The 15,941-nt window shown below is 36.8% G+C and overlaps 1 protein-coding gene across 2 annotated transcripts in view; it reads right to left on the reverse strand.

The window, feature by feature from the left end:
* The window catches only part of Ptprr (protein tyrosine phosphatase receptor type R), a 250,661-nt gene extending 235,881 nt beyond the window's left edge, over window positions 1–14,780 (reverse strand). The window contains exon 1 of one of the 2 annotated variants that reach the window (XM_010617486.2): window positions 14,216–14,779. In XM_010617486.2, coding sequence (XP_010615788.1) covers window positions 14,216–14,273 — 58 coding nt within the window. In that variant the 5' untranslated portion in view covers window positions 14,274–14,779. Of the gene's footprint in view, window positions 1–14,215 lie in introns of both variants that reach the window. The other variant, XM_010617487.2, reaches the window with a different exon arrangement.
* Between the last annotated feature and the right edge of the window lie 1,161 nt (window positions 14,781–15,941).

Raw genomic sequence — 15,941 nt, forward strand, 5'->3', positions numbered from 1 at the left:
GACAATTGAGGGCTGTTAAGGATGACTTCCCAAAGCATAACATTTGCTCACTCCTCCTAACCTTAATAGGAAATCACATTCATGCTTTGAAAGAGTCTATCATGGCTCTGTATTTATATGTTAGTTTTATAAAATTCATTTTGCATGTCTTAACTGTTTTGGCAAAATATATATATTTGTCTTTGTATGTGCACACATTGGTTTTTTGTCCTGACATTTAATAGTCAATTTGACAAAAATGTTTGTTCTTTAAATCAGCTCTGCTATCATAAGAAGTAAAAAAAAAAAGAAAAAAAATCAGGATTTCTATCAAATGGCAAGGATTGCATTTATTAAAATTGTGAACCTACATGTTCCCCCAAAAGACTTAACTGTACTTGTAATTGAGAGAACAGCTCTTTCCAGTACTGATTGTCCTAGAGCCAGTCTATAAATGCTCACTACCACAATGGTAAAGCTAATGTCACCAGGAGGTACTGCAACATTCTTTAATACTAAGCACTCACGTAAAGGTACAAGATCCCAATGATGAATGTAACTTTACTGTATACCTAAAATGTACCAATAAACTCAATGAGAGAAAAAATGTTTTAAAAAAATTTCTAAACACTCCACGTGTTTGACCAGTGGTGTGCTCAATATATCTACATCAAAAATAAAGAAACTGTCTTAGTTACTTTTTTTCATTGCTGAAACAAAATATCTACCACCCACAAATTGTATACCTAAAATGTACCAATAAACTCAATGAGAGAAAAAATTTTTTAAAAAAATTTCTAAACACTCCACGTGTTTGACCAGTGGTGTGCTCAATATATCTACATCGAAAATAAAGAAACTGTCTTAGTTACTTTTTTTCATTGCTGAAACAAAATATCTACCACCCACAAGTTAAGGGAGAAAACGTTTATTTGGTTCACAGTCTGACTGTCACAGTCTGACAGCAGGGTGGCTTCACAGAGGGGTGTCACAGAGAAGAAACAATTCATGTTGGGCAGAAGACAGCAAAAGCAAGCAGGGGACAAGACAAGCCTCTTTCTGTCCCTTATAGTATATGTAGTCTACTAGGATTAGGACAATGCCAAACCAATCAGTGAAGTGATTTAGTAATCACCTACCCTTAATCCTAGTACCCTTGATCCTAGCATTGCACCGTGAATCAACCACCTCAAAAAGCCCCACCTATGACCTCATCAGGTTTTGGAGGGACATGACATGTAGACCTAAGCCATAATGGAAACCAATAGCAAAGAAATTAATCTATTTTTATAGAGCCATCTCTATTTTCCCTTGTTTAGGAGAGGACCTAAATCCTGTAATAATAGGGCCCATTTTAATAAGGCACCTTTTAAACTTTCCCTGCATGTTCTTCAATATAAACACTTTTCCATATTTCTTTGAATAGTCTTGTTAGGAAAAAGCAGCACCTACTCCCACACTCAGGCTAGTGTAAAAATACTGGGTGCCCCTTACTTCTTCTGCTTGTCTCAACAATTGAGCCATACAATTAAAACCTCAATTTTGGAGCCATGGGATTGAGAGACATATGAGAAAAAACTGTTATGGGCTATGTGCTGGTAAAATTGCAATGGAAGTGTTGGCTTCATATTTTCTGATTTATATCCGGCTTTAACAGAGTTATTTTTCATTTAATGCAAATCAGTCACAGAGTAGAACATAATACAATTAGAACAGCATCCTTTGGGACAATGTGAATAGACATAAATCATAAAGAAGGAATGGCTTCAAGCTCTACTGGAAAAAGTGGAATTTATGTCTGCTGAGACAGAAGCAGTCAGATGCCCCCAATCCAGTTTCTGAAAGTTGAGTCGAAGGCTGCTGGGAGGAGAGACTGACAGGACTGAATGCTCTCTGCGCAGCCTTTAGAACAAGAAATTTATCAAAATATGCCCTCTGAAGAAATGTGAATAAAATTGCTAATATGGCTAGACAACTGAGAAATATTAACCTTTGCAGAAACCATAGGAATTGAATTTCATACTTAGTGAGTAATTAAATAAAGTATATTTAGAAAAGCTAGTTTTTATATGTCAGCCATTGTTAAATCAACAGTTAAAGCATAATTATTTATAAATAGTTATAAGGGTTAGAAAGTATCTCCACTGTTTTACAGCAGAGCTCTTCAGGTGCCTGGAAAGGTGGGCTCTAATTTCCAAACAAATGATCTGTTTTAAGGCTAAGTTACATAGCAGATTATGAATTATATTAAAACCCAGCAAAATTAACATTAGAACACAAGGAAAGATAACATGTTGACATAGTAATGATACTAGAGGGATAGTAATGCCCAAGGTGGGAAGAAAGAAGTCCACAGTCAGCCTCTGGACAAGAAATCCTTGTGCTGCTCTCCCTTGTCATGGTTTAGATATCTGAAGGGCACATGGTAGGTTCTTTATGCCTACACATGTATTTCAACCTGTCCATTTGAAATTAATGTCACAAAGCTAAGGCCCTGCTCCTAGTGATTCCTTTAAAACATGAAAATTCACTGAGGAAAGACCATATAATTAACAGCTGTTATTACACAGTGTAGATCTTTTCGTTTCACCCTTTCTAAGATACAGCTAGTTGAGAAGGGATCTCTTCCAGAATGAAAAACAGGAAGTACACTTTAACTGGGGATGGGGAAGAGAGAGTGAATTGGAGATGGAGGCTGAGATTGAGAACATTGACCTGGAGGGCAAATTTCAAGATGCGAAGTGTTGAGGGAGGGCTGTCCCTGTGAGAGCTGACCTTTAGGGTGAGGGACTGGGTGACAGAGGCACCTCTTCTTCAGGTTTCATGGGCTGGTGGGAACTGATAGCAGACTCAGCAGAAATTAATCTAAGGAAGAGACAAATGCTTAATTTCCAGGGTGCACATGTGGGAAGTCTGATTTCATGAAGCTCACACCCTCCCCTACCACACAGATAGCCAACATATGCGACGGGATCTTCTAACTAAAATACTCAGACCACGGCAGTACACAGAGTTTTCAAGGCAGACAAAGGCATTTGCAGAAAATTACTGTACATTCCAGATCCCCATCTTTCATATGTATTTTTCCCTAAAATTTAAGAATGCATCTATCATAAGAATATCATTCTTGTTTTCTTCTGTTTAACGAAGATCCTTTCGCCACTTTACAAAATAAAGGCATACCACTCATTCAGTCTGACTCAAACCTCTATATGGGGTATAGAAACGCCACGTCTCCAATCAAAAGGACAAAGCAAAGATGTTTGTGAAACCAAAACTTCTTTTTAATCAGGCTCCCTTATACAAATCCATTGCAGAATTTCACATTTTCTCTTTCTTATGCATGTTTCCCTAAAAGTGATGTCTGGCATTAGAAGTGGGGGTCTATTGACTCTTTTTGGGTGCTGTGAATTTAGATTGTTTGTGGAGTGGGCAGTGGGAGTGATGATACAATATATCATGCTCTAACCTAGCCCCGAGACTGACAGATACTTCACCAGAAGGGTTGTTTACCATTGGAATTCCTCTGATGGTGAGGAATTTTTTTCTGTATATTTCAGTTTTTTAAAACTTAGCTTGTTGGAATATAATTCACATATCATTTAAGTCACCCTTTTAACATTTAGAGTCCAACAGATTGTTTTTAGCTTGTTCACAGAGTTGTAAAACTACTCCTATACTAAATTTTAGAACATTTTCATCTTCATCACAGGATGGAGATACTACATAACCTCAAGGAAAGTCATTCTCCACAACTTCTCACCCTCTTCTATTGCTTACTCCTCACCACTGGCACCAGTCAATCACTTTTCTACTTTTGGTCCTCTATATTTGCCCACTATGCTCTTTAAAAATTTCTCCGATCAAAAAAATTTCTTCTATCAAGTAGTAGTTATATATAATTTACTAGCATACTGTTCTTTTGTTGTCTGCATCTGGTAACTACCATTGTACTCTCCACTTCTGTGAGTTGTTTTTTTGATTCCACACATGAATTAGATGTGGTATTTTATTGATTTGCTGATAATTATGAGCATTTTTTCAATATACAAGACAATATTTCTGCTTGTATTTTAAAAATGGAAGTAGGCCAATTATATTTTCATGGCATGCATTCTCCACTAACGAAAGTTTTATAGAGATTTTTATAAAAGTAGCCCAATTTTCAGCATATATTTTTTTGGTTTTATATGATCATTGGCTGTCTATGCATTTTTCTTTTTCACTGAAATATAGGACCAATAAAAGTTTTTACATGCTAATATAATTGTAGCAGCTATTGGTTATTTAATATATTCAATGTTCCAGGCTTTTTCCTATGAGGCATTATACATTAGCTTTTATAACTAATCCTCAAACCACCTGGTGACAGAGTTACCACTGTATGGAACTTACCTTACAAATGAGTCAAGAGAGGCACAGAAAGTTGAAATAGTAAGTGATAGAAGATGGGATTCAAATCTAGGAGGTTGATTTTAGAGCTCAACTTTTTATTATTGTACTTCATGAGTTGGGGACTATTTTTGATTCTTTTGAAATACATTATGCCATTTCAAAATATATTTTTATCCTTTAGTGTGATATAATATATCATAGGAATTTAGAAAATATTACTTCATATTTCTCTTCCTGTTTTGTAAAGCAATCTTTGTCTCTTCCTGATGTACTCCAATATTTACCATGAATGGAGAGTCTTTTATTATATTTTCATAGAATATGCATGTATAATAGGTTTTCCATGTATGCCCAGATTTAGAAGTTAAAAGCAGTACAACACAGCTAAGGATTCAAATACTCCTATTATCAGCATTAGAAGATTGAGGAAAGAAAATACTCAAAAGTAATCAGTGGGCAGTAGATGGGAAATCTCAATGCTCTAGAGATACAGAGATGCCATGGAATACCAAGCATCATGCCCACTGGACCCTGGACCCTGGAACAAGCTTATAAACAACTGTGAGAATCACCATGGGGATATTCTTAACTGTCATGAAATATTCAGAGACATGGAAATGGCTGTTTGACTATGTCCTTAGATTTGCACAGAAAAAGAAGGCAGAATGGAAAAGTTTCTACAAATTAATCCTGTCTTCTGTTGGACTGCAAATCTCCAAGTGAGCCAAAGTGGATCTGTACATAATCTAAACCCCCTAAGATAAAATCAACAGAGAAGAGATCTGGTAGATCATGTATGGCTGAGTAGCCTTGGTGTTAGGAGAGTAGTGCTAACTTGAGGCTGTCTTTGACACTTTCAATTTATGCTCTTCCCATTTTTAATCCTTTTCCTTTTTAAAATTTATATTCAAACAATGTTGTCTTTACCAGTGTCTGCAGAGACATTGCCATAGCTCTGGAGTGCCTGGCCACAAATGTAAGCAGGAGAGTGTCAGTTGGTCAGTGGAGAAGGATTGCCAGAGAAGCAGACACAGAAGGGAGGCCTGTAGAGCTGTGAGCATCATCTATGGGCACATGCTTGAACTTCTTACCTTCTGTGGGTCCCTATAAAAACCAATTAGGGAGGAGGCATCTAGCACACACTTGGCTTCTCCAATAAACAATGCAGTGCAACAGGAGCTAGACATTTCAGACAAGGTATATCACATTTTCACTCATTATTAGGTAAAACAGAGAATTTTGTATTTCACATTCATTTAAATAGAAATTTGCTGAAGACATGTTACTAGAATCCATGTTTAGATAGAACATTTAGGTAAGGTATTGGGAGAGAGACTTGGGGGATAGCTGGTTTCACAGCTTTACAATCCACAACAAATCTGCATGTATTGCCAGGCTCATGACTGTAATAGATGAAACTACAGGTAAGGCCTACTTGATAAAAGCAGTTGGGATATACAGTCTGTTCCATTCATATGTGCTTCTTCAACATTGGACCAAAAATAAAAAGAAATTATCCCCAGACACCAGTTAGCTATTTATCACCCAAATTCTCCCAGCCTAATTAGACAATACCTAACAATTGTATGGCACTTGGTGCAAGTTTGCATATTTTATCCCATTTAATTCTTAACTACTACAGAATCCTTTTTAAAATTTGTTTTTATTTTTATTTTTTTGGTGCCAGGAATCAAACTCAGGACCCTGTGCTTGCAAGGCAGGCAGTGGCATTACTGAGCTAAATCCCCAACCTCAGAATTCATCTAAAAATATGGCATTTCTCCTTCTTATTTTAATTCACTCTTCTTATTTAAAGTATTTCATTTTCAATCAGGGAAAACAGAACATGAAAAAAGAAGGAAGGAAGGAAGGAAGGAAAGAAAGAAAGAGACAGCCTACCTCAAGCCAAGAAGGGAAAGTAAATGCTTAAAATTTAAACCAGCATTTAAAAAAATCAGTGATTTTCTACCTAACTCAGTATAATATTATATGTGTCATACTTCATATGGAACATCTTTCTAGGGTAAATAAACTTACCCAGTAATGTTAGCTGACTCTGAGCACTTATGCATATTTCTTCATTTTCTCTTTAGTCTCTATCAAGAATTATTATGATGGAATTGCCATAAAATTTTGTTCTGTACATACTGTTTTTTAAGCCAGAGAATCACACTATGAGTTCCTTTTACTCTGTGCTCCACTTGATCTTAGTCAAAAGGCTGAGAAGTGATTACTCTGTTCTCATTAAGTGTTCCTTCTCAAAGAACCAGTAGTTCATTGCTGTCTTAGGACATTCTTTTCATGTAAGGCAGAAAGTGGACATTACTTTAGGTCTTAATGAGGAAAAAATAATTCATGTACACACTGCACTTGGCAAGTGGTAGATTGCAACATACTGATCTAGACTGTTGCCTAATGTAAACAATTAGTTTTGCTTTGCTGTTGGTTCATGCAGCTGCATTTTTAATGATCATCATTCTAATATACTGAAATCAAATGAGATTTATGAGGAAAGTCTAGATATTCGTTATGCGTTAAAATGATTTAGATGAAAAGTACTAATGTTCATAACATAAATTTGCTAATTGTCTTTCAGTGGCAGATGTTAGTTATTACAATAACAGGCATCATTATATGGTAGATAAACATTAGGAAACTTGATCTTAAAATAATAACTCACCATTAAACCTTTCTTTTTTAATGCTATTGAATCCTTTATCTTGAGGAACATAAATGACCTCTAAGTATGGCAGCATTTGTAGTGCTTGGAATATTTTTCAAACTTCCTTTTGAAAGAAAAATGGCTAACTATTGAAAATTTAAATTCACAAAATAGATATAATAACAAACAGTGTAAAAACATAATATCCACGTTATAATTAACTCTAAAGGTAATGAATGAGCTTTTGATACTTATTTCCATTGTCTCATAAAGAGTAACTTCTTTATAATTCATAAAAAAACTATACTTTTCAGAGGTAAGCATAAAAATGTGTGGAGTACAAAAAACTTTATGGTTCTATGAAGACAGATATTTACTTTTAGAAGATAAATAATAATCAATCAGTAATCAGACTTAGGAGTCCTGAGTCTCTTCCTTAATGCATAACTATCATATTATGTTTCTTATCTGATGGAAAAATCTCTTTAAAACAAAGAAATTAATCTAATTCTTTTTTCTGAAGTAGTACTAGAAAAATCATAGAAGAATACCTAGTCATGGGGCCAGGGAGTTAGCTCAGTGGTGCCACTGCCTGCCTTGCAAGCACAAGGACCCAGGTTTGATCCCTGGTACCAAAAAACAAAAACAAAACCAAAAACAACAAAAAAGAATATCTACTCATATTAGAGGAGTTCAATACACAGTTACACCACAGATAGCACCATGTTCTTGGAACACAATCTTATAATCTATGTTTAAACTGAAACTTCTCTGTCCCATCTGCATTTTTTTTTGGTGACCATTAAAGGTAAATTGGGTTGAGGGAACTGTATTAAAGGCACTGTAGTAAAGAACTGTAGTAAAGGGGGAGAGGGGGTGAAGGGAGGGCAGGGAAAAGTGGAAAAAATGAGAACCAAGACATGTCATGTAGAGGTACAAATTCCCAACAATGAATGTAACTGTACTGTATCCCTAAAATGTACCAATAAACTCAATTAAAGCTGGAAAAAAAAAAGAATGGGATATCTGGCCTCATCCTGAGATAACAGGGCACATCAAGACCCTGAGCTCTAAAGTTTTGTAAACTACATTACTGTAAAAGCATCAAGATAAAAAGAACAATTGTTACCTTTGATTTCCTGACCTTGGAACACCCACTTCCTGCAGGCTAGAATAGATAGCTAGACAATCTTAAAGGTAAATTCCTGGACTACAAAGAATTGCTACATCTGGGTTAAAGTTAACTGTCTTGTGATCGTGATTTGTATACAGGAAATGTGAACTGAGGAAATGAAATGTATCCACCTGCATGAGATCATGGCTGTAAAACCCTATAAAAGAGGGAGCTGTAACCCAGCATTGGGTCAATCACTAGCACTGCTTTTAATGCGATTGGCCTTTTGTTAGCAAAATAAACCTTTTGTTATTTTACTTCCATTCTGAATCTGTGTGTCACTTATCACTTCCTGCAATATAATAACTATTCAAAAGAGGACATGATGATAGGAAATAAGAATGAAGTTAAGAAAAACCTAATTATGAAAGACTTTACCAACCTAATGAGATCAGATTTTATTCTAAGGGAAGGAAAAAGAGATATCTGTATTAAAGCTTTTACAAAGAGATAAAAAAAATAGATAGATATTTTTTCACAGTTTTACCTTGGATATTATTATGAAGGATGGGCTTGATCAGAGGTTAATATAAGATACAGTAAGTGAAACATCAACCTATGCCAAGGTAGTGACATGGACTAATGGGGTGGGTAAAATGTAGTAAGAAGATTTGATGATGTTTTAGAGAAAGCAGCAAAGGAAGAGTCTAGGATGAATGAGTTGCTACATGGATTCAGGATTAGTTGATTGTGGAGGATCCTACTGTTAATCACACAAGGCCAAGAAGATGATGAATGTAAGCAGTTGGATATATAATTCTTGTAGAATACCTAATGAGGCCTAGTAATTATAAGATAGGAGTGGAGTTCAGGAGAGATATCTGAGATAATTATGGAGTCTGGAAGCTTAGGTACGATGTCAGAATATAATTCAGGAAGAGAGAGAGAGAAAGAGAGAGAAGGTGGAGTATAATAACAAAAAAGAGCACTAACCATTAAATAATACTCAGAAGACGACCTTAAAGTGAAAATTTAGAAATAGAAGGAGCTATAAAATAGCAAGGAAATGCTGTATTATTTGTCCATTGGAATATAATGAAGAGTATTTTCAAAATTCACAAAGTGATCAAAGTAGATAAATGCCATAAAAATTCTTTGGGGAGGGCATATGAGAAACTAATTATGTCCAATAACAAGAATAAATCATGAGGATTGCAGCTGGTAGAGAAATATGAGAAAGAAGAGATGTAGAAATCTGAACAATGCATTCCAGAATTGTTAAAAGGTGTTAGGCTGGATATCATCTCCAACAGAATATGCAGACTCCAGACTAGAGATATATGATTTCCAGTACACTTATTCCTGTGTCTAAGTGCTAGTGAAGAAGACAGTTTGTCTAGTGACTTAAACTCCCTGTTTGTTTGTCTGCTGTACCAGGGATCAAACACATGCCCTTGTTCTTGCTAGGTAGGTGGCAGAAACACTCAGCCAAATCCCTAGGCCTAAATAAGCTTTCTGAATCATTTTATATCACCATAGCCATTGCTACATGTACATGGTAATTAACTAACAAGTAAAAATGTAGACAACCAGTAAGGCACTTTGATTGCTCTCTACCTGATGATCAGTTTGAAGGGCTTTGTCACTGAGTTGAACAGTAGCTCTGTTCTTATGCAAATCTATTCTTGTTGCCTTTCAGTTTACAGTTGTAGCAAAGCTTTTCAGAGATATGAAGCTCCTAGGGAGTAATATAAAATATGGACAGATTATTTTATTTAAGTCTATTGTGCAAATGATCAAATGATTAAGTTGACTCTGTATTTTTCATGAGTGCCAACAAGAAATTGAATGCAAAATAGAGATATCAGAAAAAGCACTGTGTTGTGTGTTTATTTGTTAAGATCTTTATTTGCTCTTTAAAAACTTTTATGCTAGTGACTATTCCCAGGTACTAGGTAGAGCATCATTTCCAATTGATACAGCAAAAAATAAAGCACACCAAAATTGGTACACTCAAGGAGCTTTGCTTTTAATAGAGAGGGTAAATCACAATAAACAAAACAAGTAAAATATATTGTGTACTAGGTGGTGGAAAACTGCTTATGTACCAGAGCTTTTAGTGTGCATGTTTTTGGAGGAGGTAGAATACAAAATAGGATACCACATGAAGGCTCTGTTAAGATGGTAACATTTGAATAAAGACCCAAAATTGTTGATGAGTTAAGTCACAAAGACAAATTGATAGTGTTTTGAGGAAAGAGAAAAGCAAAACACGTGATATGAAATAGATGAGAGTTTACATATCTTATAGGAACAGAAAAAAGATCAGTATGACTAAAGAGATAAAAATGAGGCAAACACTGAAGATTAATATCAAAGCAGTAATGGGGGGATGAGGAGAGAATTTAGAAAATCTTGGGGCAACATAAAGACTTCATCGAGTGAGTTTTGAGCAGAAAAAACATATTCTGATATTCTGAGCAACATCTTAAAATCTCAAAGTATAACATATCATTTTCCTAGTCTACAGTCCTTTCTTTTGAGCACCAGTGCATGTGCAAATGACCTGCTAGATCCTCTTGACTCCTTCTGAAAGACTAGAGCAATTCACAAAATATTTCTCTGAGAGTAAAGAGACAGCTAGCTTCAAGAGATACAGTCTTTGCGCCATTCAAAAAGGATGCCAGTAAGGACATTGTGGAAATCTGAAATAATCTTTTCCAGTATTTGAGGAGCATAATATGATAAAATTGACTTCTTTCTTTTCTTACCAAAACATTCACCAGGAAAAAGAAAACTTTCACGTAAGAATTTTTAAGATATCTAGACAGTCATTCATTTGCAACTAAAATATCACTCTATTAATAACATCATCTCCTCAAATGGAGTGTGATTCATGGGGCAAAGAAAAGGAACACTGAAGAAAATAAGCTATCTGTGGATCCTCTACATAGTTATTATTGTTTTTACCATCTCTATTATTAAAGTAAATTTAGTTGCCTTCTTGACTATTCCTGAAGTGCTCTTTTCACTGGAGTTGTGTTGGTTCAAAGACAGAGTACAGAATAAAACACTTAGGGAAATATGATTTGATATCTAACTAAACAGTGGCCTCACCTATTAGAACCAGGGTATAATTTTATATAGTATGAAGCCAAAGCTCTGAAAGCCTAGGTTTCCTCCTGACAAAGCTGTCAAGTGACACTTTACTATTCTGGATCTTAGCTTTCTTACTTATAAAATAAGCAGTTGGATGGACAATAAATATAATTTGTTAAGAAGACCTATGAAAATCACTGACATGTTAAGCTTCTCTAATAAGCTTCATGCTCATCAAATCCTTAGGGTTATCTTACTTAATAATGTCAATTACAAAGCACGGAGCTCTACTCATTTTTGTTCTCAAAAACATTACAAGCATATCACAGTGATTTTCTCTGCTATCAGTTACAAATCAATCAGTAATGGGTCAGAATTATAACTTTTTTCCCTTCACCCTGTCACAAGAAATCATAATCAAATAATTGGAGATGGGCTGAAGTTGAAACATTTTTTTCTTATGAATAGAGACTTGGCTAGGTCATGGGAAACAGTGCTAACATAGCTAGGAACACTTATATAATGTTAGCCAATTTCTTCCATCCCTTCATAGCATCCTAAAATGTCATCAGTTCTGCAGGTATAAAATAGTTGCTGGTAATCTGAGCTTAACCAAACGGATCAACTTGCTTTTTAATCAAGCACTCCAAATATATAGAATTCATTTCCTTTCTTTACAAAGCCTGCCTCTGTCCTGAGAGAACCTCTATAAAAGAAATAAATACAGACATTCAACAAGTACAGAAGTCAGTTACTCCTTGATCTTGGCCCTCCTGCCCACTCAGATTCTTATTACCTAAATCTACAGGAGCTTAGATCAAGAAATCTGTGTGTTTGAGTTATGATAAAAAGCCATAACAATATAATTAAATAACTATGATGAATTTTAATCTGACAGTTTGTTAACCACAACTGTTTAAAATTAAAATGAATCTAAAATGAAACTGATAAGACAACCACAATATTAAACTTGTGATTTGCTGTGATTAAAATACCTAGCTAAAACATTGTATTAAATCCAAATACAAGTAATTTCTGTGTAGCATATTGCAATTGAAATCCAAAAAGACAGTCTTTTAATGCATTACCTTATTAAATTCAAGTTGATTAAATAATCTTATCTTTTATCTTTATTTTACAAATTAAGAAGTCAAAATAGAGAAGGTTTGGTTTGGCTTTGGTAATACATAACTGGCAGAACTCCAGGTATAGTCTAGATTTCTCCTTTGATCAAAAAAAGTCTTTTGTTTTCTTTATCTCTTGTTAATTTCAATAAATTATAATGTTTCCAATATATCTAATTTTAAGTTTATTTATAATTTTTGAGCTATAATTACTCAAGATATATGCAGTGTAATATTTTAAAACCATTTACATATTAGTTTCAAAATAACTGACTGATAACTTTGATTAGTCATTTCATTAATAAATGACAAGAATTGAGATTTTTTGGGTAATGAATGCTATCATTAAACAATAATATAAATAAAACTATCCAGGTATGTATATATTCACCTCATATTTCAATATTAAAGAATATTATATGCTAATAAAAGGACTCATACACCTGTTTGCAGGTAATTTAATAACCAAGTCATAGCTTTTTATTCCTAGTTTTCAGACGATAACAGAGAATTACAGTATGGAAAACCCCACAACATCACAATTAAAGTAACTAAATTTTTACTTAATTATAGCTTTAATGCTTCTCCTGTACACTACTTGCTAAAAGATTCACTACAGTTTAAAACAACATTAGCTAGAATACGAAAGTACTACATTTTACTCCCACTATTCTACATAGTAACAAAATCACACATTCTTTTTAAGAGACATTACAAGGATTTTTGTTTCATAACTATTATTTTCAATAATTCATAACTATCATTTTCAACCCATGGACATAGTATACATTCAGTCGATGTTAGTTGGAGAAATGAACGACTATGTGTGATTGGATGAGAAACAAACTCAAAGATAATGCCTAGTCTCTGGTTGGTATAAGAATATTACATGGACAACTGCTGTCGCAGTAGCGCTCCTAAAATCTCCCTGCCATGTTTTGTTTTGGTTCATGTGTGTGTAAAAACCATAAACGGTGCAAGTCTGTGCAGTACATAGAGGTCCTATGTATTAAAAAAATCAGGGTCTATAGTGACATCAAACATAAAATCCCAGGTTCTTCCTAAGGTCTGCTTCCTCATGAGACTTGATATGGGCTTTGAAATTAAATATATGCTCGAGAGCACTCTTACTTCTCACTATTGGTTAAACCTCATGAAATTTGTCCTGGAGACAGGGTCAAGCCCAGGCTTGTCGCCTTTGAAACTGGATAGGCTCACCCTTGTGCCGGCGGGGCGCTGACCGTGGTGCTGAAAGAGAAAAGATCCTGTTTGAAATCTTTCCCTCGGCTTATTGGGTTAGAAATGTTGAGTGACAAAAACAGGGGCAAAAAGAGCCTGGAGCAGCATTATTAATGTGAACCAAGCATTTTGACCCCTTGGGTGGAGATGTATGTGGCCCTTCGGGTTACAGCTCGTGCACCGCCCTGAGCGCTGGCGAAATCAAGAGACCTTATGAATGTAAACGCTGCAGTAGAAAAGATTACATTTAGCAGGATGTCTTGTCTCTCTCCTGAAAAATTAGCAGTCGAGTGCATAGCCTAGAAACAGCAGCAGAGAATCTAGATGCAGGGAAGGGGAAAGGGAAGCAAATCTGTATTCATACTGAAAATATTTACTATTTGAGCAAGGTAAAGAAAATTAAGAGCTGATTTTAGCTCAAGTTTTCAGCTTACGTCTTCCAACAGGTGTATTCTCTCACCCCTCCCCTCACATGTACTGCCCTGTTTTGCCTTTATAAGGCTTTATTTTTTTCTTTCCGAGGCAAGCTGTTCTAGAGTCCTTACCCATGTGCAGTTTCCCATCTCACCCACAGCTCCGGCTCTGCGCCCGGCAACCCCTTACCTGCAGCGTGAAGATTAAGAAGCAGGCATAGCGCAGGGAAGCCGACTGTTCTCCGCATAGTGTTTGCATTGAGGGGTGGAGGAGAAATTCTGCCAAGACCCCACTTCAGGCAAAGTGCGAAGTGAACGAGCCACTGCCAACGGTCCTCCGATCCGGAATTCGTTCGCAGGGTCCTCCGCTGGGGTTTCCAGGGCGGTCGGTCTGTAGCGCCGCCGACAGAAAACAGCACCAGCTTCCTCTCTCTCAAAGATGCGGAGAGGAAGAAGAGTAGGAGGCGGTGGATGAGGGACACGGGAGCGGGCGGGGGCGAGGTGAAGGCTCGGCCTTCTGGAAGCCCCGCAGCAGAGGAGGTAACAGTGCGGGGACCCCGCGCCACCCCGCAGAACAGCTACAGCAGCAGCCCCACGCGCCGCGGCTACTGAGCATGCCCAGCGCCAGCCCTCCCGCGACGGGAGTTTCAAATTGAAATTCCACCTCTCCAGGTCCTAGCGGCGGCTCAAGGGGTTCAATCTCCACCGCAGGGGACAGCTTGGGAGGCTGTTTGAGACTAAGAGCTCCTGGCACCCAGGGCCGTTGTGGACTGCAGTGGGACTAGATAGGGATATGGACAAACCAGAGGAGGGAGCTAAAGGAAGAAGTGGGTCAAGTGAGCGACCCACTCTCGTCCTTCTCCTGATGTTTATTTACAAGTGGACTGAATTCAGTACTGGAAGTACATGTGGGAGCACTGACCAGCTTCCCAGGACTGGACTGCAGCAGTGTAGGCTAGCCAAACACTCTGGGATGATTGGGGAAGTGGTCCCAGGGCAGCTTGTTTGGTGGAAGCAGTAACTGTATTGTCTGTGGGTGTTGTTTTCACTCCCAATGGCGCCCCTCCTTCTTTTAAATTTCCATTCTGTCTAGCTCAGTACTTGTATGGTTAAATTTCCTCTAAAGTGAAGTCCAAAGTTTATGATCACACTGACAGAACTGAAGCCAAATGTGTTCAGGCTGGTGGAATATGTCCTTGTAATTGAAGCAAAGGACGGTATCTGTTTGTTTCATGGACATAATCATATTTAGTATCCATTTTTCCTGCTTCCTGTACCTTGGCTCCTCTGGTCTAGCTCTGTGTCTTTAGGGAGGACATCATGGTCTGTGGAACATGAATGGTTTTTATGCCTCCATCTATGTCCTTGAGGTGTGGTGATCCTTAGTGATCTAGTCACTAATTATTCCTAGCCAAGATGTCCCTGAAGCAGAATTCTCTCCTTTAACTCTTCCAGGACCATGGATACTTCTTTTTCCTGATTGCCCCCACTTGTAACACCACCACACTAAGATGCACAAAGGTCTAACCTTGGTCTGATTTTTCCAGAAAGTTGAGTTACTGTAGATTATACCGGTCTTTCTCTTTTATGAAATTGTCTTAGCATCGTCATGTAGTTTTCTTTCAGTTAGTTCATGTGTCTGTGGTGCATCTTACAGTTGAAGGCTCCTTGGGAACGTCTGCTTTATGCATTAACTCAAATTGAATACAGTTGTTCTAGCCAAATAAGAGACACTGATAAGCACTCATTGAATTGAGCTGCATACCTTATTCAGTGCTTTGTTTTCCCATCTTCTGAGAATTGGGACAGCTAATGGGAAATAGACTCCCCATCAGAGCTTAAATTAGGCAGAATTTCATAGGATCTGAGAGCTCAGGCAGCAGCACTTACTTCTTTCATAATTTGTTTTATCTCCT

Source organism: Fukomys damarensis, unplaced genomic scaffold, assembly GCF_012274545.1.
Source record: "Fukomys damarensis isolate Sample0158 unplaced genomic scaffold, DMR_v1.0_HiC HiC_scaffold_15, whole genome shotgun sequence".
Lineage (NCBI taxonomy): Eukaryota > Metazoa > Chordata > Mammalia > Rodentia > Bathyergidae > Fukomys > Fukomys damarensis.